The sequence below is a fragment of the Elephas maximus genome, chromosome X, assembly GCF_024166365.1.
Source record: "Elephas maximus indicus isolate mEleMax1 chromosome X, mEleMax1 primary haplotype, whole genome shotgun sequence".
Classification (NCBI taxonomy): Eukaryota; Metazoa; Chordata; class Mammalia; order Proboscidea; family Elephantidae; genus Elephas; species Elephas maximus.
The window spans coordinates 180,011,411-180,035,041 of record NC_064846.1 but is presented as its reverse complement, the minus strand read 5'-3'; the positions used below and the strand labels follow the sequence as shown (position 1 = coordinate 180,035,041).

At 58.0% G+C, this 23,631-nt stretch overlaps 2 protein-coding genes across 4 annotated transcripts in view; both read right to left on the bottom strand.

Moving 5' to 3' along the window:
- The window catches only part of ASMTL (acetylserotonin O-methyltransferase like), a 38,449-nt gene extending 27,799 nt beyond the window's left edge, over positions 1–10,650 (bottom strand). The window contains exons 1-3 of the mRNA XM_049872152.1: positions 10,474–10,650; positions 5,356–5,487; positions 3,703–3,750 (exon numbers count right to left, since the gene is read on the bottom strand). Of these exons, the coding sequence (XP_049728109.1) occupies positions 3,703–3,750; positions 5,356–5,487; positions 10,474–10,566 (273 nt within the window). The 5' untranslated portion in view covers positions 10,567–10,650. The remainder of the gene's footprint in view (positions 1–3,702; positions 3,751–5,355; positions 5,488–10,473) is intronic.
- Positions 10,651–12,627: 1,977 nt separating this feature from the next.
- Positions 12,628–23,631, bottom strand: part of P2RY8 (P2Y receptor family member 8) — a 52,700-nt gene continuing 41,696 nt past the window's right edge. For 2 of the 3 annotated variants that reach the window (XM_049871413.1, XM_049871414.1), the window contains exon 2: positions 17,494–19,083. In XM_049871413.1, coding sequence (XP_049727370.1) covers positions 17,980–19,056 — 1,077 coding nt within the window. In that variant the 5' untranslated portion in view covers positions 19,057–19,083 and the 3' untranslated portion in view covers positions 17,494–17,979. Of the gene's footprint in view, positions 13,142–17,493; positions 19,084–23,631 lie in introns of those variants that run through there. The other variant, XR_007515757.1, reaches the window with a different exon arrangement.

Here is a 23,631-nt window from a genome sequence, read left to right as displayed (position 1 = left end):
TTGTGGTCTTTTACATATTGACTTCAATGATTCCCTGTTTTGAGCTTTTTTTTTTTAATTAATCTTAATTTGTTTTTGTGATTTCCCTATTTGAGTTGATATCAGGATGTTCTGTTTTGTGACCTTGTGTTGTGCTGGTATCTGATATTATTGGTTTTCTGACCAAACAATATCCTTTAGTATTTCTTGTAGCTTTGGTTTGGGTTTTGCAAATTCTCTAAGCTTGTGTTTATCTGTAAATATCTTAATTTTGCCTTCATATTTCAGAGAGAGTTTTGCTGGATATATGATCCTTGGCTGGCAGTTTTCTCCTTCAGTGCTCTGTATATGTCATCCCATTGCCTTTTTGCCTGCATGGTTTCTGCTGAGTAGTCTGAACTTATTCTTATTGATTCTCCTTTGTAGGAGACGTTTCTTTTATCGCTGGCTACTTTTAAATTTTTCTCTTTATCTTTGGTTTTGGCAAGTTTGATGATAATATGCCTTGGTGTTTTTCTTTTTGGACCAATCTTAAATGGGGTTCGATGAGCATCTTGGATAGATATCCTTTCGTCTTTCATGATGTCAGGGAAGTTTTCTGTCAGCAGATCTTCAACTATTCTCTCTGTGTTTTCTGTCCTCACTCCCTGTTCTGGGACTCCAATCACATGCAAGTTATTCTTCTTGATAGAGTCCCACATGATTCTTAGAGTTTCTTCATTTTTTTTAATTCTTTTATCTAATTTTTTTTCTGCTATGTTGGTGTTAATTCCCTGGTCCTCCAGATTTCCCACTCTGCATTCTAATTGCTCGAGTCTGCTCCTCTGACTTCCTATTGCGTTGTCTAATTCTGTAATTTTATTGTTAATTTTTTGGATTTCTGAATGCTGTCTCTCTATGGATTCTTGCAGCTTATTAATTTTTCCACTGTGTTCTTGAATAATCTTTTTGAGTTCTTCAACTGTTTTATCAGTGTGTTCCTTGGCTTTTTCTGTAGCTTGCCTTATTTCATTTCTGAGGTCATCCCTGATGTCTTGAAGCATTCTGTAAATGAGTTTTTTATATTCTGCAGCTGGCAATTCCAGGATTGTGTCTTCATTTGGGGAAGATTTTGTTTCTTTCGTTTGGGGAGTTGTAGAAGCAATCATGGTCTGCTTCTTTATGTGGTTTGATATCGGCTGCCGTCTTCAAGCCATCACTAAGATATTGTAGTGATTTATTCTATATTTGCTAACTGAGTCTTATCTTGTTTTGTTTTCTTTCAATATACCTAGATGGGCTACTAGATTGTGCTGTCTTGATTGTTGTAGCCCTTGACTCACTTATGACCTATTACCAGCTGGTTTGGGCTGTTGCCAGATATATATGCCTGAGTCTATCCACTATTCTTGTGTAGAATCTGATTTGGGGTCATCAAGTGTGTGCTGCACCCTAATACCTATCCACCTTGAGAAGTAGTGGTGATAGTTGTGTGCACCAGATTCTAGTAGCAGCTGAGGTTCACACTCTGGGGGGGGGGGGCAGGATGCTGACAGGCTTCCCCCAAGTGTCAGTGAGGTAGGTGTGTCTCTATTCCTAAAGCACCTTGGTGGGAGGGCTCTGCAGCTGTACCTTAGGCCCCCAATGCAAGTACCTCTACAGATTGGTAGGTGTCACCCTCCTTAGACCCCTAAGGCAGGAGGCTAGGTGGTCTGGGGGGAGCTTCAGCCCTCAGTTCCCTGTTGTGGGTCAGTGAAGGCTCTGTTGAACACGCAGAGATATCAGACCTGGGAAACTTGTCTTTCCAGTAAATCCGCTAAAAGAAATGCAGTCAGATCCCTATCAGAAATGCCTTTACATTATAATAGCCACCTTGTTCCCTGTAGGGATGAAAGCCCGAGACTGTGGATGACATATGTTTGGCTGCAGTTGGTTCTGTGTTTTTAGTCCAATTAGGGAAGGATTTTTGGTTCCTGGGTTTTTTGTGGTTGCTTCTCTCAGGCCAGAAGAATGGGTTAGGAAAAGACCAAAAAAAAAAAAAAAAAGAAAGGAAAGAAAAACCGCGGAGCAGTTCTCTCTCGGGCTCAGGAAATTCCAATGTTAATGAAGCCGCCTGGGAAGGGGAGGGGAGGGTTCAGAAAAACAGGAGAGAGTAGCGCCCTGGAATATAGACAAAGTTGCTTATCTTGCTTGGGATGACTGTTTTATCTGAGATTCCGGAGGGGCGCATCGCCTGTGTGCGCTGGCTGGTTAGAGATTGCCCCTGAGGGTCAGGCCCGCAGAAGCTGCGGTCAGTTCCTCCACTGCCAGTCCAAAGCCCAGCGTCAAGGTTCCCCAGCTGGGACGCTGCACTCCCGGCTCCAAAAACAGTCACTGCCTCCTGGCGACTTCTCCTCCCACCAGCCGCGTCACCGCGCCGCCTGCGCAGACCAGCTGGGCCCCATCCCGGGGTCAGTTCAGGGGGGTAGGGCTGCGCCCCATGTTTGCTCTGTCACAGGATGCTGTGTTCAGCTCCCCTGCGCCCAGTCCTAAGCCCGGCGCCAAGGTTCCTCAGCTGGGACACTGGCTCCAGGCTCCGAAAACAGTCGCTGCTTCCCCGTAGTTGTTCGTTCTCGGTCTCTGTCACTCAGGTCAACTCTTTAAATCTGTGTTTGTTGGTCAGGGTTCGTAGATTGTCATGTATGTGATCGATTCAATTGTTTTTCCAAGTCTTTGTTGCAAGAGGGATCCGAGGTAGCGTCTACCTAGTCAGCCACCTTGGCCCCCTGGCTGTTCACTTTTTAACTCCCACATAGAAAAGTCCGAAATGGCAAGCCAGAAATAGCATTTGGTTCCTGCCTGCACCCACGTGGGTACCATACAAACTTGGAGACAGACAATGTGAGGGACCAAGCTGGACACCCGAGCCCACCTGACTCTGGACTTTGGGAAGTGTCCAGACTCACCAGCCCCTCACCTGGAGACTGGCAGGAGCCCCTTGGAGGGTGCCCAGCGTCCCCATAGCTCATACTTGGGCTGAGCCAGTGGCGAGGACCACTTCTGTGAACCCATCACGGAGGACATTCCCACTGCCCAGCCACCCCCACCATGCAAGCAAATCACGCCTGCAGGCTGGCTGCCTCCATGCTTGCCGTCCTCAGAGGCTCAGAGACAGTTGGGTCATGGAGAAGGTGCCCACCACTCTGCGGGCTGGAGACAGATGGGTTGTGGAGAACCTGCCCACCATGCTGGCAGCTGGTGGGTCGTGCAGAACGTTCTGACCACACTGGGGGCTGGTGGGTCGTGGAGAAGGTGCCCACCCACACTGGGAGCTGGAGACGGGGGTTGTGGAGAACGTGCCCACCATGCTGGCAGCTGGTGGGTTGTGCAGAACGTTCCCACCACACTGGGGGCTGGTGGGTCATGGAGAAGGTGCCCACCATTCTGGGGGCTGGAGACAGATGGGTTGTGGAGAACCTGCCCACCATGCTGGCAGCTGGTGGGTTGTGCAGAACGTTCCCACCACACTGGGGGCTGGTGGGTCGTGGAGAAGGTGCCCACCCACACTTGGAGCTGGAGACAGGGGGGTCGTGGAGAACGTGCCCACCATGCTGGGGGCTGGAGACAGGTGGGTCATAGAGAACCTGCCTGCCACACTGGCAGCTGGAGACAGAGGGGTTGTAGAGAACGTGCCCACCACACTGGGGGCTGGAGACGGGGGTCATAGAGAACGTACCCACCACACTAGGGGCTGGAGAGACTCACCACGATCGTGTCCGCGCCGATGACCACATCGGGGGTGCGCAAGTCCTTCTGCAAGAAACCCAAACTCAGGTTAAAAATGATGTCCTCAGAAAAGTATGCCCTGAAGTGTTCTTTGAACCAAACGACAGCTTCCCTTAATTGGTAAAGTACGTCTACTTTGAGCGTTGTGCTCTTTTAAAGAATTATCTACCTGAGATCAAATCAACAACAGCAAAATGAAAGGTTGGATGCAGAGCTGAGGGAGCAGAACGTTTACGTTCGTGGTGGTGGAATAATTTGGAAAAAGACAGCAAGAATATTTACACAACTTGATGAATGTAACCAATGTTGCTGAATTGTACGTGCAGAAAGTCTTGAAATGGTGTGTCTTTGGCTGTGTATACTTCTACTAAAATTAAAAAATTAAAAGCAAATGTAACAAACAAAAACAAAAATGACGTCCTTGGGTGTCTCACACATATATCTGCACGTTGTTATGATGTGAAACGTGAACCAGTCTCTTTGGGGGAGTAGCTAGTCTTGCACAAGAAAGGAAGATGTGGGTCCCTTTGGGCCCTGAGCAAGGGCAGGGGCAGGAGATGGTCACCTGGCTACCACCCTCAGGGGTCAGAGGTGCACCCATCTCCATGGCTGCCCGGTTCTTCATCCCCTCCAAGACAGGGCAGCGATACGAGGCTGCAGTCTGTGGGGTGTGGAGGATTGTGTGACAGGAGACAACTCCCGGCCCTGGCCAATCTCTGCTGACCACGTGACACACACCAATGTTGTTAGCTGCCACTGACTCAGCCCCGAATCATGGCGACCCCATGCACAACGGAACGAAACACTGCCTGGTTGTCATGGGTTGAACTGTGTCCCCCCAAAACATGTGTCAACTTGGCTTGGCCATGATTCCCAGTATTGTGTGATTGTCCACCATTCTGTCATCTGATGTGATTTTCCTCTGTGTTGTAAATGCTATCTCTTTGATGTTAATAAAGTGGGATTAGTGGCAGTTATGTTAATGACGTAAGACTCAATCTAAAAGATTAGATTGTGTCTTAAGTCGATCTCTTTTGAGATATAAAAGAGAGAATCAAGCAGAGAGACAGGGGGACCTCATACCACCAAGAAAGCAGTGCCGGGAGCAGAGTGCATCCTTTGGACCTGGGATCCCCGCACTGAGAAGCTCCTAGACCAGGGGAAGTTTGATAAAAAGGACCTTCCCCCAGAGCCAACAGAGAGAGAGAAAGCCTTCCCTGGAACTGGCGCCCTGAATTCAGACTTCTTGCCACCTAAACTGTGAGAGAATAAACTTCTCTGTCAAAGATATCTGCTTCTACTATTTCTGTTACAGCAGCACTAGATGGCTAAGACGCTGGTCCTACGCCATCCCTACGAACAGCTGCAGATCGGACCGTTGTGATCCACGGGGCTTCACTCGCTGACTTTTGGAAGTGAGATCAGCAGGCCTTTCTTCCAAGGTTCCTCTGGGTGGACTTGAACCTCCAACCTTTTGGTTAGTAGCCGAGCGTGTCAATGGTTTGCACTACCCAGCGTCTCCAGGCTACACTAGCTGTATATTATAGATGATATTAACATAACATATATATTTAAAACCTGGAAATGTCCTCACGGCAGGGGAACAACTGGAAACACAGAATTCCCACTCACCACGTGCATCCTGTGAGCCACCTCCAGGGCCTTCTGCTTGGCTGTCTCGATGGCGTACGCGTAAGGGGTGGGGAACGAGTCTTTTTCTAGCGTCTCCTTAAATCTGGAAGGAACCACCTCGAATCGGAGACCCTTTTGCAGGGAAGAAACAGGGGCTTAGGAGGCTTTGTAGAAAGAACCCAGGGCTCAGGGCAGACATTGCCAAGACTTACATCAGGGTCTCCCTACACCCTGTCTTCCCCACTATATGGATGGACTTGTGTGGCCCAGAAAGATATCTTTTTTGTTTAATTATTTTTGGTGAAAATCTACACAGTGAGACTCTGAAAGATCTGTTGAAGTCCTAACGCTGGTACCTGTGAACATGACCTTGTCTGGACATAAGGTCTTTGCAGATGTTAAGTAAGTACGAAGTCATACTGAAGTAGGGTGGGTCCTAATCCTTAATGAGGAACCAAAAAAAAAAAAAAAAACCTGTTGACATCAAGTGAATTCCGACTCATAGAGACCCTATAAGACAGAGAAGAAATGCCCCATAGGTTTTCCAAGGAATGGCTGGTGGATTCGAACGGCCGACCTTTTGGTTACTAGCCTGAGCTCTTAACCATACACTAAGGCTCCAAGCCTTTATGAGTGGTGTCCTATAAAAGAGTAGAAGAAACAGAGGCATAGAGGGAGACGCCATGTGGAGACTGAGCAGAGACTGGAGCGATGCAGCCACAAGCCCAGGAACGCCTGGGGCCACCAGAGGCTGGGAGAGACGAGGAAGGACCCTCCCCAGAGCCTCAGAGGGAGCGTGTGAACTTGGACTTGTGGCCTCCAGAACTGTGAGAGCGTAAAATCCTGTGGCTTTCTGGTACCTGGTTTGTGGCTCAGTGCAATGGTCCCTACAGGATGCTCATCTGCTAATCAACTGGATCAACTTTTACTAAAGCGTCATCTCTTGTTTGGGAGCTGGGGACAGGCGAGGACACAGCCAGGACCTGGTCAGGGGCCAGAAAGGACTGGGTGGGAAGATGCTCCAAATAGGAACCCTGGCGGGGGCTAAGAGTATCGATCAACAGTATTGATTAGGGCAGTTAGCCGTCACTGGTCCAAGAGGCCAAAGGTCTTCTAGGGCCCCAAAGGTCAGCAACAGACCATCTGTCTGAGGCAGTAAGACAACTAAAGAAACACCGCTTGCAGAAAGTGGCAAGAATGTTGAAAATGACCCTGTGTGAGGGGAAAGGACATGTCACTTGGTCCCAAAATACACGCTAAGAGAGAATACAGGGTCCATGGGAGCCTGGGCGGGGGGGAACTCCCTGGATGCACTGGAGACACGAAGGTGAACCATTAACTCAGGGGCGGGGGTGGTGAGACTGGACCTCCCACAGCATCTCCATGGGCCCCGGCCTCCCCACTCAGCCCCCCAGGGCTCCCCCTCCACACCAGCCCCAGCCCAGCCCTCCCCCCACCTCCAGACAGAGGCCCCCTCCCTACCGTATCTCCCCCAGCCCAGTCCCCTGCCCCCACTAACATCCTTCCCTCCCGCAGGGCTTCCAGACAGACCCCTCTCTCTGTACTCTCCACTCCCAGCTCCAGAAGGGGCCCAGGTCTGCAGGCTAGTAGACCCTGCAGACCCCTGCCCCAGATCACATGGCCCCAACCTCTGGCCCTGCAGATCCCAGACCCTCATCTTGGCTGTTGCTACTGGCCTGTCCTTGACCCCAGCCCCTGACTCCAGCTGCTAATCCACCCGCAGACGTGGGCCCCTGACCACAGCCCACAGACCCCGGGCCCCTGACCCCAGCCCCACAGACCTTGGCCCCACAGACCCCAAGCCCTGACCCCCAAACCCCAGCCCCTGACACCACAGTCTACAGACTCCTTGCCCTGGGCTCACACCTGAGCCACACACGCCCTGGGCCCGCAACTCCCCACTCTATAGACTCTGACCCTGGCCCTGGCCCCACAGACCCTGACCCTACGGATTTCAACTCTGCAGACCCAGGACCCTTATCCCAGCCTGCAGACCCCAACCCCTGACCTGGAATCTCCATGGGCCCCTGCCTCCCCACTCAGCCCCCCAGGGCTCCCCCTCCACACCAGCCCCAGCCCAGCCCTCCCCCCACCTCCAGACAGAGGCCCTCTCCCCACTGTACGTCCCCCAGCCCAGTCCCCTGACCCCACTCACATCCCTCCCTCCTGCAGGGCTTCCAGGCAGACCCCTCCCTCTGTACCCTCCACCCCCAGCTCCAGAAGGGGCCCAGGTCTGCAGGCCAGCAGACCCTGCAGACCCCTGCCCCAGATCACATGGCCCCAAGCCCTGGACCTGCAGATCCCAGACTCTCATCTTGGCTGTTGCTACTAGCCTGTCCTTGACCCCAGCCCCTGACACCTGCTGCTAGTCCACCCGCAGACCTAGGCTGGTGACCACAGCCCCTGACCCCAGGCCCCTGACCCCAGCCCCACAGGCCCCGACCCTTGAACCTGGCCCCACAGACCCCAGGCCCCTGACCCCAGGCTCCTGATCCCAGCCCTGACCCCAAGCCCCAGCCCCTCAAACCCTAGCCCCTGACACCAGCGGGTAACCAGTCTACAGACTCCTGGCTCTGGGCTCACACCTGAGCCACACAGGGCCCAAGCCTGCAACTCCACACTTTGTAGACTCTGACGCTGGCCCCACAGACCCTGACCCTACAGACTTCAACTCTGCAGACCCAGGACCCTGATTCCAGCCTACAGACCCCAGCCCCTGACCCAGCCCCTGTCCCCAGCCCCTGTTCCTTGCCCATGACACAGGTCTTTGATTGCAGCCCACAGACCCCAGCTCCCGACCAGGCCCCTGATCCCAGCCTGCGGACCCCAGCTCCGACCCAGGCCCCTGATCCCAGCCCTCAGACCCCAGCCCCTGGCCCAGGCCCCTGATCCCAGCCCTCAAACCCCAGTCCCTGACCCAGGCCCCTGATCCCAGCCTGCAGACCCCAGCCCCTGACCCAGGCCCCTGACGCCAGTCTGCAGACCCAGCCCCTAGCCCAGGCCCCTGATCCCAGCCTGCAGACCACAGCCCCTGACTCAACCCCATTCCCTGGCCAGGCCCCAGTTCCCAGCCCACAGACCCCAGGCCCTGACCCAGGCCCCTGATCCCAGCCTGCGGACCCCAGCCCCTGACCCAGGCCCCTGATCCCAGCCAGCAGACCCCAGCCCCTGACCCAGGCCCCTGACCCAGCCCCTGTCCCCAGCCCCTGATCCCAGCCCTCAGACCCCAGCCCGCAAACCCCAGGCCCTGGCCCAGTCCCTGTCCCCGGCTCCTGTTCCTTGCCAATGACACAGGTCTTTGATCACAGCCCGCAGACCCCAGCTTTTGATCCAGGCCCCTGATCCCAGCCTGCGGACCCCAGTCCCTGGCCCAGGCCCCTGATCCCAGCCCTCAGACCCCAGGCCCTGGCCCAGACCCCTGACCCAGCCCCTGATCCCAGCCCTCAGACCCCAGGCCCTGGCCCCGGTCCCTGACCCAGGCCCCTGTCCCCAGCCCCTGTCCCCCGGCCCCTGTCCTCGGCCCCTGATCCAGGCTCCTGACCCAGCCCGCAGACCCCAAGCCCCTGGCCCCGGTCCCCGGCCCCTGACCCAGGCCCCTGTCCCTAGCCCCTGTCCCCGGCCCCTGACCCAGGCCCCTGACCCAGGCCTCTGTTCCCCGCCCACGACACATGTCTTTGATCGCAGCCTGCAGACTGCACCCCTGACGCCGTCCCCTGACCCCGGCCCTGTCCCCAGGCCTGTCCCCCGGCCTCTGATCCAAGCCCCTGGCCCCGGTCCCTGTCCCCAGCCCCTGACCCAGGCCGCAGACCCCAGGCCCCTGGCCCAGCCCCTGGCCCCGGTCCCTGTCCCCAGTCCCTGACCCAGGCCGCAGACCCCAGGCCCCTTGCCTAGCCCCTGGCCCCGGTCCCTGTCCCCGACCCCTGGCCCAGCCCGCAGACCCCAGGCCCCTGGCCCAGCCCCTGGCCCCGGTCCCTGTCCCTAGTCCCTGACCCAGGCCCCTGTTCCCGGCCCCTGACCCGGGCCCCAGACCCAGGCCGCAGACCCCAGTCCCCTGGCCCAGCCCCTGGCCCTGGCCCCTGCCCCAAGCCCCTGGCCCCGGTCCCTGGCCCTAGCCCCTGTCCCAGGTCCCTGTCCCCGTTCTCTGTTCCCCACCCACGACACAGGTCTTTGATCGCAGCCTGCAGACTGCACCCCTGACGCCGTCCCCTGACCCCGGCCCTGTCCCCAGCCCCTGACCCAGGCCCCTGACCCCAGGCCCTGACCCAGGCCCCTGGCCCAGCCCTTGGCCCCGGTCCCTGGCCCTAGCCCCTGACCCCAGCCCTGTCCCCAGCCCCTGACCCAGGCCCCTGACCCCAGGCCCTGACCCAGGCCCCTGGCCCAGCCCTTGGCCCCGGTCCCTGGCCCTAGCCCCTGTCCCAGGTCCCCGTCCCCGTTCTCTGTTCCCCGCCCACGACACAGGTCTTTGATCGCAGCCTGCAGACTGCACCCCTGACGCCGTCCCCTGACCCCGGCCCTGTCCCCAGCCCCTGACCCAGGCCCCTGACCCCAGGCCCTGACCCAGGCCCCTGGCCCAGCCCTTGGCCCCGGTCCCTGGCCCTAGCCCCTGTCCCCGGCCCTGTCCCCAGCCCCTGACCCAGGCCCCTGACCCCAGGCCCTGACCCAGGCCCTTGGCCCAGCCCCTGGCCCCGGTCCCTGGGCCTAGCCCCTGTCCCAGGTCCCCGTCCCCGTTCTCTGTTCCCCGCCCACGACACAGGTCTTTGATCGCAGCCTGCAGACTGCACCCCTGACGCCGTCCCCTGACCCCGGCCCTGTCCCCAGCCCCTGTCCCCAGCCCCTGTCCCCGGCCCCTGACCCGGGCCCCAGACCCAGGCCGCAGACCCCAGTCCCCTGGCCCAGCCCCTGGCCCTGGCCCCTGCCCCAAGCCCCTGGCCCCGGTCCCTGGCCCTAGCCCCTGTCCCAGGTCCCTGTCCCCGTTCTCTGTTCCCCGCCCACGACACAGGTCTTTGATCGCAGCCTGCAGACTGCACCCCTGACGCCGTCCCCTGACCCCGGCCCTGTCCCCAGCCCCCCAGGCCCCGAGGCCGGCCCCCCGCTCACCGCTTGGCTGAGGATCTCCCGGCGGCGCGGCGAGGCGCTGGCCAGCACCACCCGCTTGCGCAGCAGCTTCCCGAGGACCGGGCACAGCACCATGGCGGCCGGCGGCGCCCACCGCCCGCGACCGCGGACTCCCAGCCGGGCAAGGCCGGACCCCCCAGCCAGGCCCCGTCCCGATAAGCCCCGCCCCGACCACGTCCCGCCCGGTAAGCCCCGCCCCCGCCCGCCTCCAACCGGAGCTCCGCCCCTGCCTGCCACCGCAGGCCTCCGCCTAGCTGCAGGGGAGGGACGTACCCTGCCCCGTCAAGCCCCGCCCCGTCATAAGCTCCGCCCCTCCGCCTATCCGGGAAAGGCTCCGCCACCCTTCCGCCCTTTCCGCCGGAAGGCCCGCCCCCTCCGCCTCAACAAGTTCCGGGCATGCAGTGGGCGGGGTTATGGGCTGGGGGAAGGACAGGGGCGGGGATTGGCGTCTCTGTCGGTCCGGATGTGGGCGGGGGCCCTGCGGGCGCGGCTGAGGGGCGGATATGGGGGTGGTCCCCGCTGGCAGGTGGGAGGAGGGGGGATATGGGGGGTGGTCCCCGCGGGCAGGTGGGAGGAGGGGTGATATGGGGGGGTGGTCCCCGCGGGCACGTGGGAGGAGGGCGGATATGGGGGGTGGTCCCCGTGGGCAGGTGGGAGGAGGGGGGATATGGGGGGTGGTCCCCGCGGGCAGGTGGGAGGAGGGGGGATATGGGGGGGTGGTCCCCGCGGGCAGGTGGGAGGAGGGCGGATATGGGGGGTGGTCCCCGTGGGCAGGTGGGAGGAGGGGGGATATGGGGGGGTGGTCCCCGCGGGCAGGTGGGAGGAGGGGGCATGTGGGGGGGTGGTCCCCACGGGCAGGTGGGAGGAGGGCGGATATGGGGGGTGGTCCCCGCGGGCACGTGGGAGGAGGGCGGATATGGGGGGTGGTCCCCGTGGGCAGGTGGGAGGAGGGGGGATATGGGGGGGTGGTCCCCGCGGGCACGTGGGAGGAGGGCGGATATGGGGGGTGGTCCCCGCGGGCAGGTGGGAGGAGGGGGGATATGGGGGGTGGTCCCCGCGGGCAGGTGGGAGGAGGGGGCATGTGGGGGGGTGGTCCCCACGGGCAGGTGGGAGGAGGGCGGATATGGGGGGTGGTCCCCGTGGGCAGGTGGGAGGAGGGGGGATATGGGGGGTGGTCCCCGCGGGCAGGTGGGAGGAGGGGTGATATGGGGGGGTGGTCCCCGCGGGCACGTGGGAGGAGGGCGGATATGGGGGGTGGTCCCCGTGGGCAGGTGGGAGGAGGGGGGATATGGGGGGTGGTCCCCGCGGGCACGTGGGAGGAGGGGGATATGGGGGGGTGGTCCCCGCGGGCACGTGGGAGGAGGGGGGATATGGGGGGTGGTCCCCGCGGGCAGGTGGGAGGAGGGCGGATATGGGGGGGTGGTCCCCGCGGGCAGGTGGGGGGGCAAATATGGGGTTGTCCCCAAGAGAGAGGTTGGAGTGGCGGCTATAGGGGTGTTCTCTGTGGGCTGGTGGGGAGACACGTATGGGGGAGGGGTCTCTGCAGCCACGGTGGGGGGAGCAGTTTTGAGGGGGTCACCGCGGGCGCGGTTGTGGGCAGATATAGGGGTGGTCCTTGCGGGCGCGTAGAGGGGCACGAATATGGATGTTCCTCGTGAGTGCGGTGGGAGGTACGGATATAGGGGTGGTCCTCACAGCTACAGTGGGGGGGGGCGTGGATTTGGGAGGTCCTCATGGGTGATTTGGGGAGTGAAGAGTTGGGCGGTCCCTGCTGGCAGGACGGGGGGAGGGGGTTCGGACGTGGAGGGGGTGTCCTCCTTGTTGGCAAGACATGGAGAGGACCCCAAGCCCGGACGATGAATACCACAACAGCTACCTCCGAGTATGAGGAGGCCTTCAGGGTGGGTGCAGGACCTCGTGGGCTCACGCCATTTGGGGTGCTGGCCACCCTTTCCACAACCTGCGTGAGTCCAAAACGGACTTCAAAATAAAAGTTTTACAAAGCACCCGGGGATAAATCCCAGAAGACAGGTGAGTTATCTTTGGAGTAACTGAAAGTAAATTGGAAGTTGAAGAGTTAAACAAATGCAGAAAAATGCAAGCATGTGGAATCTACTTTTTAATATCCCATGTGTGTGTTTAAAAAAAAGTTAAAAAACTGGCAGAATATAGGTCAGGGTTTCAGGTGTGTGGTGGAGGCACTGGAGGACTAAGGTGGGTCTGACCCAAGCCATGGGTTTTCAATTGCTTCATGTGCCTCTGAAAGCTGGACAATGAATAAGGAAGACTGAAGAAGAATTGATGCCTGTGAGTTGTGGTGTTGGCAAAGAATATTAAATATACCATGGACTGCCAGACAAACGAATAAATCTGTCTTGAGAGAAGTACAGCCATGATGCTCTTTAGAAGAGAGGTTGGCGAGACTACATCTCACATACTTGGGACATGTTATCAGGAGGGATCGGACCCTGGAGAAGGACATCATGCGTGGTAAAGTAGAGGGTCAGTGAAGAAGAGGGAGACCCTCAACGAGATGGATTGACACAGTGGCTGCAACGATGGGCTCAAACGTAGCAACGATTGTGAGGGTGGCGTAGGACAGGGCAGTGTTCCGTTCTGTTGTTCACAGGGCCGCTATGAGTCACAGCACCTAACAACATAAAATAAATAAAATAAAACTCAGAAATAAAACAGAAAACTGCAGTGAAACGTGTGAGAGCTGCAACTCAATGGGACAGCCTTGTTTTTCTGGGTCTCACAAGTTTTCCGCCTTTAACAGGGTGCTTTTTACTTTTCTATCGCTCTCTGTTAGTGGAAAATATTTGCATTTTCCTTCTCTTTACCCAGGTTCCGGCTTTTGCAGGTTTCCCCGTGAAGAGCGGCCGCAGCAAAGGAAGACATTCCCTCCTGGAGATGAAATCTTCAGACTTTCTCTGTAAAGCGTTTAACGTACAAGAGAAGCAGGCGTGTACATTGACAAGTCACACAACCCCACCCCCAAAAAACTTCAAACCCATCGCGGTCAAGTCGATTCTGACTCAGGGCGACCCCATGTGTGTCAGAGTAGAACTGTGCTCCGTACGATTTTTTTTAATATATAATTTTTGTTAATTTTGTTGTTGAGAGTATACACAGCGAACATACAATAATTCAACAGTCGTACATGTTTGGTTTTTGTACATGTACAATTTAGTGACATTGACGACTTTCTTCAAGTTATGCAACCATTCTCACCTCCTTTTCTGAGTTGTTCCTCCCTCATAAACTCACTGTCCCCTAAATTCCTTATGTAAACTTTCCAGTTGTTGTCAGTTTGATCCCAGGGAGATAGTTCTTAGCCATGGGGTCTTCAGTGGCGGATTTTTCAGAAGCACATTGCCAGGCCTTTCTTTTGTGTCACCGATGGGTGTGTTCAAACCCTTTAGGTTAAAAGTCTAGAACAAGCTGTTTGCACCACCCAGGGACCACTTCAAGTCGTACAACAGGAACCCAAAGATTTGATTCCCTTACACACACACTCATACACACATGTTCACACACATGTACCCATTAATTCTGCCCTCTGTGACTGCAGGAGAGTCCAGCGAGGGTAATTGAGGCAGAGTGAGATCACTGAAGCTGACAATCCAGGCAAATTCACAGACGCCAGCAGGAGGATGGGGTCCCTGAATGGTGCGACAGTTAAAATCACTCAGCTACTAGGCAAAAGGTTGGAGGTTCGAGCCCACCTGGCAGTGCCTTGGAAGAAAATCCTGGTGATCTCCGGAAAAATCAGGCATCAACAACCCCGTGGGGCACGGTTCTACTCTGACACCTGTGGGGCTGCCATGAGTTAGGATTGACTCAAAGGCAACTTTTTTTTTTCTAAGGCGAGGTAGTGCTGAGCATTTTTCCTCATTCACCAGGGGCCCCATACTTTGCAGAGCACCTCGTGGTCTGTGGAATGCTGGTTAGAGAACACCACTTTTGTTTCTCCCTGTTTAATATTCGATTTGCTGTTGGTTTAAGATTGGTATCACTGATGGTGTTTTGAAGAAGGACCCTGTTTTCCCTGTCTACTATAGCTTTTCGTTGTAGTCGTTGTACGGTGGACAGGTATTGAGAAAAGACACTTTCCAAGTCCTCTGCCTTACTCATCTAGTGCTGCTATAACAGAAATACCACAAGTGGACAGCTTTAACAAACAGAAATTTATTCTCTCACAGTCTGGGAGGCTACAAGTCCAAATTCGGGGAATGAGCTCCAGGGGAAGGCTTTCTCTCTCTGTCGGCTCTGGGGGAAGGTCCTTGTCATCAATCGTCCCCTGGTCTAGGAGCTTCTCTGCGCAGGAACCCCAGGTCCAAAGGATGCGCTATTCTCCTGGCTGTTGTTTTTGGTGGTATGAGGTTTCCCTGTCTCTCTGCTCGCTTCTCTTTTATAAATGAAAAGAGATTGGTTTAAGATACAATCCAGTTTTGTAGATTGAGTCTCATCCCCAAAACTGCCGCTAATCCCACTTTATTAACATCACAGAGGTAGGGTTTACAACATATAGGAAAATCACATCAGATGGCAAAATGGTGGACAGTCACACAACTCTGGGAATCATGGCCTAGCCAAGTTGACACACATTATTGGGGGACACAATTCACTCCATGACATCCTCCTTCATCTAACGTGTCACGGGTTGCTATGACACTTAAGTGAATGAAAAGTACCCGGTTCTAAGCCATGCCAACATTCCAAACTGCAGCGTGTTCTCAACCTTTCCTGTGTTTGCGTTTATCTCTACAACGCGGTCACGTCTGCATGATGGCACCTCACTGAAATGTGCCTGGGGCACTAGGTATGGTTCTAACCCATTCCTTTTTTTTTTGTAGAAAATAATCTGTAACAAAACATTTGCCGTTTAAACCTACAATGCAATGGAAATACATTCACCGTGTTGCGGTGCAGCTATTACCACTGTTTCCAAAACTCCATGGCAATTGGTCTTCCTACCACACAGGGTCATTCCAAAATGGCGCCCGAGGGAGGTGAAGGTGCAGCTTTGCAGAGGTGGGTGCTGGCCCACGCAGCCTGCAGCCATGAGCTGTGGAGTGCCTGGGGTCTCCGGTGGCTCATCCCGAAGGGCACCTTCACGGCAAGTCGCCAATGCCGGCCTCACAGGCCTGTCTTGTCCTTCCAAGGGCCTCCCCTGACCTGTGGGGACACTGGGTCCCAAAAAGTAGGACCCCCAAAGCCAGTGCCGGGGGAGGCAGGCAGCCTGCAACCACCCATCACCCCCTAGATCTCTAGGCCTGCTGACCATCAGGGTTTTCAAGGAGCTTAAATATGTCTGTGAGTGTCCTGGGGCCGCCGCAACAAAGCACCAGACTCAGAGTGGTTTAAAACCATAGACGTTTATGCTTTCACAGCTCTGGAGGTCAGAAGTCTGAAGTCAAGGTGTGGGCAGGGCTGTGCTCCCTCCGGAGGCTCTAGGGGGGATCCTTTCTTGTCTCTCCCAGCTTCTGGTGGCTGCAGACATTCCTGGGTTTGTGGCCACATCACTCCGATCTCTGCCTCTGTCTGAAGATGACCCCGACTCCTGGCCACCCCACGAGTGTTGGAGTAGAACTGTGCTCCACAGAGCTCTCAGTGGCTGAGTTTTCGTGGCCTCCTCTCCTGTGTCTCTGTTTCTCCATCCCTGATAGGGACATTTGTCATTGGGTTTAGGGCCACTTGGATTGTCCAGAATGACTTCATCTGGAATGCCTTCACTTTTTTTTTTTTTCCGTGCATTTTAACATTGTATTTTATTTGTTGTTGAAAAGTTACACAGAAAAGTACACACCACCTCACCAATCTCTACATGTAGGACTCAGTGACACTGATGGCATTCTTTGAATTGTGCAGGCATGCTAACCCTCCTTTTCCAAATTATCCCTACCCCATTCACTTAACCTCACTGCACCCCAAATTTCATGTTGCTGTTGTCAGTTTTGGAAACCCTGGTGGCGTAGTGCTTAAGTACTACGGCTGCTAACCACGAGGTCGGCAGTTTGAATCCACCAGGTGCTCATTGGAAACTCTATGGGGCAGTTCTGCTCTGTCCTGTAGGGTCCTTATGAGTCGGAATGGACTCCTCGGCAATGGGTTGATTGTCAATTTGATGGAACTCCTTCACCTAATTCCATTGTCAAAGACCCTTTTTCCAAAAAAGGTCATACTCACAGGCTCCAGGCGGACGTGAGTTTGGAGAGACTGCCATTTACCCCACTGCAAATGTGTCTCTGCTTTTCTTACAAACCGATCATGGCAGTGAACAGGTGGACAGGGCAGGCAGCACCCTGGCCCGGTCTCCAGCGGCCTTTCACGCCCAGGGGTGGGGAGCTGGACCCCGGAGCTCCTCTTCCTGAGGTCCCAGAACCCCTCACCCACCTGTCCCCTCCACACACTCGCCTTGCAGGCTCTGCCTTGCTCTCCCCCAGGGGATCCCACAATCTTACACCATGTCCCCACTCGGATTTACAAAGTACCCAAAACTTTGCTGGGTTGCCGCCACACCCCTGCAGCTGGGAACCCGCAGGGTCCCCGTCTTGGACTCGGCAGGGACGGGTCCCTCTCCTTCCGGGCAGCGCAGGTGTTGGGGCTGCTGCGGGGGCGCCCATTGGTCCCTTTTGTGGCGCCGGTGCTCTCTGGCGCGGAAACTGCTTGAATCGCTGCGGCCCGGCCAACCCGGCACGGTGGGGTCCCTGCGGCCCAGCCCCCTAGGGCGCTGACAGCCTTCGGCGGGACGGAGCTGGGGACCGGCGGCGGGGATCCAGGAAGCCAGCTGCGCATCTACCTCCCGCGGCCCGTGGTCGCTGCCGAGGCTGGGCCCCCACGAGGCTCGGCCTTCTCGGTCCGGGGCTCCGAGTGTTCAGGGGCCGCACCTACGAGTCATCGCGCTCCCCTCCGCCCCGGGGCAGCCACGCGGCACTGGACGGGCTGGGTCACAGTGGGCCTCTCCGCGGGGGACATAGTGCTGCGGGGGAGGGGGGAGGGGGGGAGGGCACCAGGAGCCCCAGAGTCGGGGAGGGGGTCCTGGACTGCCCCGTGACGCGACAAGACCAACATGGGGGCCCTGTGCGGCTTGAGTGCGCGGCGCGGGGCGGGGAGACCCGAGAGGGCTACTGCGTCTCCCGACCCGGCCGTTCCCCCGGCAGAAAGTCACCCCTCGGGGAGCGCTGAGTGTGCAAGGGACAGCTGGGCCAGCCTGAGCGCAAATCCTCAGGGCGGGCAGGGCTGGGTGGCAGCTCGGGGACGCACGTCTCCTAGGAGACCACAGAGGCAGTCGCCGTTCTCATGTTTTGCTTTTCTTTGCTGGTCTCTGACCCCTTCCCAAATGGCGGTTTTCGAAGCCCTGTTGACCGGACTCAGCTCCTCCGCCGGCGCCCGCACGGCGCTCCGCAGACCTCAGGGGCTTCGGTTGCGGGTTCCCCGCCGTGCCGTCGCCCTCTCTGAGGGCACGTCGTCTGTCGTCCGGGCTCAGAACACGCTCTCCTGCCTCTGGAGGAAGGCCCTGCCCACCGCCTCCAGGCAGTCGGCCTGCACGCTGGAGCCGGAGCGCGCCGACAGCGTGCGCGCCGAGAAGAGGCTGTCGCGGCGCGTGTCCAGGCTGTCCGCGCGCGGGCCCCGGTAGCCCAGGTACGCGCGCATCCGCAGCTGGAACTCCTTGGAGGCGAAGTAGTAGACGAAGGGGTCCAGGCAGTTGTTGAGGCAGCTGAGGCAGAGCGTGAGCTTGTAGATGTGATAGAAGCTGCGGCCGAAGAAGAGCCTGCTGACCATGTGGACCAGCAGCACGAAGTTGTTGGGCGCGAAGCAGGTGACGAAGGCCAGCAGCACCACGGCCGCCAGGTACACAGAGCGCCGCTTCTGGCCCTGCCCGTAGCCGCCCGAGGTCTGCAGCAGCTTCCGGATGGTGGCCGTGTAGCAGACCACGGTCACCACGAAGGGAATGAGGAAGAGGACGATGAAGATGGTGAAGAGGAAGACGGCCCAGGTGGCCACGCTGGGCAGCATGGTCCACTTGAGCACGTCGAAGCAGGTGATGATGCCCAGCGCCTCCACCTCGTAGGTGAGGTCGGTGCGCGCCAGCGGCGACAGCGCGGCCAGGAGCAGCAGCCAGAGGCTGGCGCAGGCGGCCACGGCGTAGCGGCGGCGGCGCCAGCGCGCGGCGGACAGCGGGTACACGACGCCCAGGAAGCGCTCCACGCTGATGCAGGTCATGGTGAGGATGCTGGAGTACATGTTGGCGTAGAAGGCCACGGTGACCACGTTGCACAGCAGCACGCCGAAGACCCAGTGGTGCCGGTTGCAGTGATAGTAGATTTGAAAGGGAAGCACCAGGGCCAGCGCCAGGTCGGTGAGGCTGAGGTTGATCATGAAGATGACGGATGGCGAGCGCGGCCCGATGTGGCGGCACAGCACCCACAGCGACAGGAGGTTGCCCGGGATGCTGACCAGCACCACCAGCGAGTACACGACGGGCAGGACCACGGCGATGGTCGGACTGCTCAACATCTGCAGCGTCGCGTTGTCGGGCTTGGAGAGGTACCGCTCCATGGCGTGCGCAGAGGCTCAGCGGGGGCTCTGGACAGGAGACGAGGGAAGGGGTCTCTGAGAGGGGGGAAGGGCTCAGGGGGTTTGTGGGAGGAGGGCCGAGGGGGGTCTCTGAGAGGGGAGAGGGCTGAGGGGGCCTCTGAGACAAGGGGAGGGCTGAGGGGTGTCTCTGAGACAGGGGGAAGGCTTTAGGAGGTCTCTGGGGGGAAGGCCCGAGGGGAGTCTTTGAGGCGGGTGAGGGCCTAAGGGGGCCTCTGGGACAGGTGGAGGGCCTGAGGGGGTCTCTGAGACAGGAGGAGGGCTGAGGGGGTCTTTGAGACAGGGGAGGGCCTGAGGGGGTCTCTAAGATAGGGGAAGGGCATGGGGGTCTCTGAGACAGGGGAAGGGCCTGAGGGGGTATATGAGACAGGGGGAAGGCCTGAGGGGGTCTCTGGGAGGGAGGACTGAGGAGGTCTCTGAGACAGGGAAGGACCTAAGGGGGTCTCTGAGGGGGGGAAGGTTGAGGGGACCTCTGGGACAGGCGGAGGGCCTGAGGGGGTCTCTGAGACAGGAGTGGGCCTGAGGGGGTCTCTGAGATGGGGAAGGCTGAGGGGAACTCTAAGACAAGGGGAGGGCCTGGGGGGGGGTCACTGAGACAGGGGGAGGGCCTAAGGGGGCCTCTGAGACAGGGGAAAGGCTTTAGGAGGTCTCTGGGGGAGGTGGAGAGGGCCTAATGGGGTCTCTAAGAGGGGGGAGAGCCGAGGTGGCCTCTGGGACAGGTGGAGGGCCTGAGGGGGTCTCTGAGGGGGAAGGCTGAGGGGATCTCTGAGATGAGGAGGGTTGAGGTGGTCTCTGAGACATGGGGAAGGCCTGGGGGGTCTCTGAGACAGGGGGATGGCCTCAGGGGGTCTCTGGGGGGGAAGGCTGAGGGGGCCTTTGAGACAAGGGGAGGGCCTAAGGGGGGCCTCTGAGACAGGGGGATGGCCTGAGGGGGTCTCTGAGACAGCGGAAAGGCTTTAGGGGTTCTGTGGGGAGGAGGGCCGAGGGGGGCCTCTGAGGGGGTAGAGGGCCTAACGGGGTCTCTGAGAAGGGGGAGGGCTGAGGGGGTCTCTGAGACAGCAGAGGGCCTGAGGGGGGCCTCTGAGACAGGCGGATGGTCTGAGAGGGTCTCTGAGACATGGGGAGGGCCTGAGGGGGTCTCTGAGACATGGAGAGGGCCTGAGGGGGGGTCTCTGACACACGGGGATGGCCTGAGAGAGTCTCCGGGGGGGAGGGCCTAAGGGGGTCTCTGAGACGGGGGAGGGCTGAGGGGGCCTCTGAGGCAGGAGTAGGGCTGAGGGGGTCTCTGAGATGGGGAGGGCTGAGGGGGCCTCTGAGACAGGGGTGGGCCTGAGGGGAGTCCCTGAGACAGGGGTGGGCCTGAGGGGGTCTCTGAGACAGGAGTGGGCCTGAGGGGGTCTCTGAGACAGGGGAAGGGCCTGAGGGGGTCTCTGGGGGCGGGAGGGCCGAGGAGGTCTCTGAGACAGGAGAGGACCTAAGGGGGTCTCTGAGATGGGAAGGCTGAGGGGGCCTCTGGGACAGGCGGAGGGCCTGAGGGAGGGTCTCTGAGACAGGGGAAAGGCTTTAGGAGGTCTCTGGGGGGGGGGTGGTGGAGAGGGCCTAATGGGGTCTTTAAGAGGAGGGAGAGCCGAGGTGGCCTCTGGGACAGGTGGAGAGCCTGAGGGGGTCTCTGAGGGGGAGGGCTGAGGGGATCTCTGAGATGAGGAGGGTTGAGGTGGTCTCTGAGACATGGGGAAGGCCTGGGGGGTCTCTGAGACAGGGGGATGGCCTGAGGGGGTCTCTGGGGGGGAAGGCTGAGGGGGCCTTTGAGACAAGGGGAGGGCCTAAGGGGGGGTCTCTGAGACGGGGGGATGGCCTGAGGGGGTCTCTGAGACAGGGGAAAGGCTTTAGGGGTTCTCTGAGGAGGAGGGCCGAGGGGGACCTCTGAGGGGGGAAGGGCCTAACGGGGTCTCTGAGAGGGGGGAGGGCTGAGGGGGGGTCTCTGAGACAGCAGAGGGCCTGGGGGGGCCTCTGAGACAGGGAGATGGTCTGAGAGGGTCTCTAAGACATGGGGAGGGCTGAGGGGGTCTCTGAGACATGGAGAGGGCCTGAGGGGGGGGTCTCTGACACACGGGGATGGCCTGAGAGGGTCTCTAGGGGGGAGGGCCTAAGGGGGTCTCTGAGATGGGGGAGGGCTGAAGGGGCCTCTGAGGCTGGAATAGGGCTGAAGGGGTCTCTGAGACAGGAGTGGGTCTGAGGGGGTCTCTGAGACAAGGGTTGGCTTGAGGGGTCTCTGAGACAGGGGGAGGGCCTGAGGGGGTCTCTGAGATGGGGAGGGCTGAGGGGGCCTCTGAGACAGGGGGAGGGCCTGAGGGGAGTCTCTGAGACAGGGGTGGGCCTGAGGGGGTCTCTGAGACAGGGGTGGGCCTGAGGGGGTCTCTGAGACAGGGCGAGGCCGTGGGGGGTCTCTGAGACACGGGAAGGGTGTGATGGGAGCTCTGGAAGACATGGGGGGCTGTTCAGGCACTTCCAACAGGACCTCAGTCTGCTCCAGGAGGGACTGGGGGGTAGGCGTTCTCTGAGGTGGGTGTTTACGAGCACCTTCAGACACGGGGCCAGGGGCTCCCTCCTGTTCTCCCTTCTTCCTTCCCTCCAGTCCTCTAGCCCCGTCTTTCTCCCCTCTTCCCTCCTTCTCTCCCTCCTCTCTCCCTCTCGCTGGGACAAGCAGGGGCCTGCAGAGAACACTAGGGTCCGACTTAGCTGCAGAGTCACAAAGTTACTGACCCTCCAGGCAGCCCTGTGTCCGCATCCAACACAGTTTATTGTGGGCCCACGCCCCGCGCGGCAGGAGCTTTCAGAGTCCACCTGGCCTTGCCTCAGTTTCTTTACATGTGCATGGTGACAGCAGGGTCCCCACCTCCCAGGTGGTCCCGGCCCGGGGTCCCTACATCACTCACTGCCTTCCCCTAGAAGTGCTCCCTGGGCGCAGTCCCTGTCCCGACCACACGGTGGCGCTGTGTCACCAGCTGCACACAGTCCCATCCCAAGCTTCCTGTGGGGTCAGCCACCTGTCCTCACCCATCACTGCCTTCCTCACCTCTCACTCCTCCTCTACTCTCCTCGCTTCTAGACCTGGGACCCTACTCCCAGGAACTCCCATGGGGACCACCCAGTAGGGGAAGGGAAAGGTTTGGGACCCTGGACATCATCACAGTTGCACTTGGCAGCGATACATTGATCTCCAGGGTTTCTGATTAATCCTGAGCTTCACACCAGCACCCCAGGAAAGGCAGAAGACCCCAACAACAGGGGCTGGCTGCACCTTCCAAACTCAGAAGGGTGCAGTAACCACTGTGAGTCCCCCATGTTTCTCACCACCCTCTCTCCTCGCCTCGGCGTGCCCCCGTTGGTTCTTCTCAGGCCCCGATATGCAGGCTTCTGGAGGGGGCACACGGAACACACAGAAAGTTCTCTACTCCTTCACCAAGGGCTTGCAAAGGTTCTCACCCCTTGGCTGCTCTAAACCACTGGGCAGAAAGCTCGTTAAAACAAACACACAAAAACCTTATTGAAAAGGTATTTAGGTTGATGGCCAGTGTTCCAGGGGACTGTAAGGACAGTCTCAGAGTTACTTCAGAATCCTTGCTGGGATAAGGTTGTTATGGTTCTTCTGTGCTGTCGGCTCAACTGAATTATAGGGACCCCATAGGACAGAGTAGAACTGCCCCATAGAGTTTCCCAGGCTGTAATCTTTATGGAAGCGGGTTGCCACGCCTTGGAGCCACTGGGTGAGCTTCAATTGTCAACCTTTCCCTTAGCAACCAGGCACTTAACCATTGTGCCACCAGGGCTGTGGGTAAACACACTGGGATAACGAAATGGCTGGCACGTGTGCGACATCCTAACAGCACCTTCAGGCTGACCCCACGTGTGTCAGGGTAGAGCTGTGCTCACAGGGTTCTCAATGGCTGGTTTTTCAGAAGCAGTTCGCCAGGCCTTTATTCCGAGGTGCCTCTGGGCGGACTCGAACCTCCAACCTTTTGGTTAGCAGCCGAGCATGTTAGCTACCCAGGGAACTAACCAGTTCAACTCACAGTGACCCCACGTTCGTCAGTGTAGAACTATGCTCCACAGGGTTCTCAATGGCTGATTTTTTCAGAAGCAGATCACCAGGACCCAGGGTGTTTCTGCCAAAAGCCGCCGGGAAGACAAAACACCTAATTTGCTTTAATGGTAGCATTTGCATTTCGTATCTATTTTTCTTTTCTTGATTTCTCAAATTAGTTCCCGCAACTCTCTCCCAATGTAAAATTGACTCTTTTGGGGGAGAGCCATGTGATCGGAATTCACAGTTATAGTGGGGGAACCCCAACATCTGCCAAGGTTTGTTTCCCTAAGGTTAAAAAAATTTTTTAATTAATTTCTTTTTCAAAGGTGTCTCACTCAACCTCTACACAGGTGGGGCCTAGCCTCTGCTCCGTCTACAAGCCGGCATTGGCTGGAGCTGGCATTGCGGGGTGTATGGCTGTCCAAAGCGGGGTTCCTCATGGGAGGGAGCCT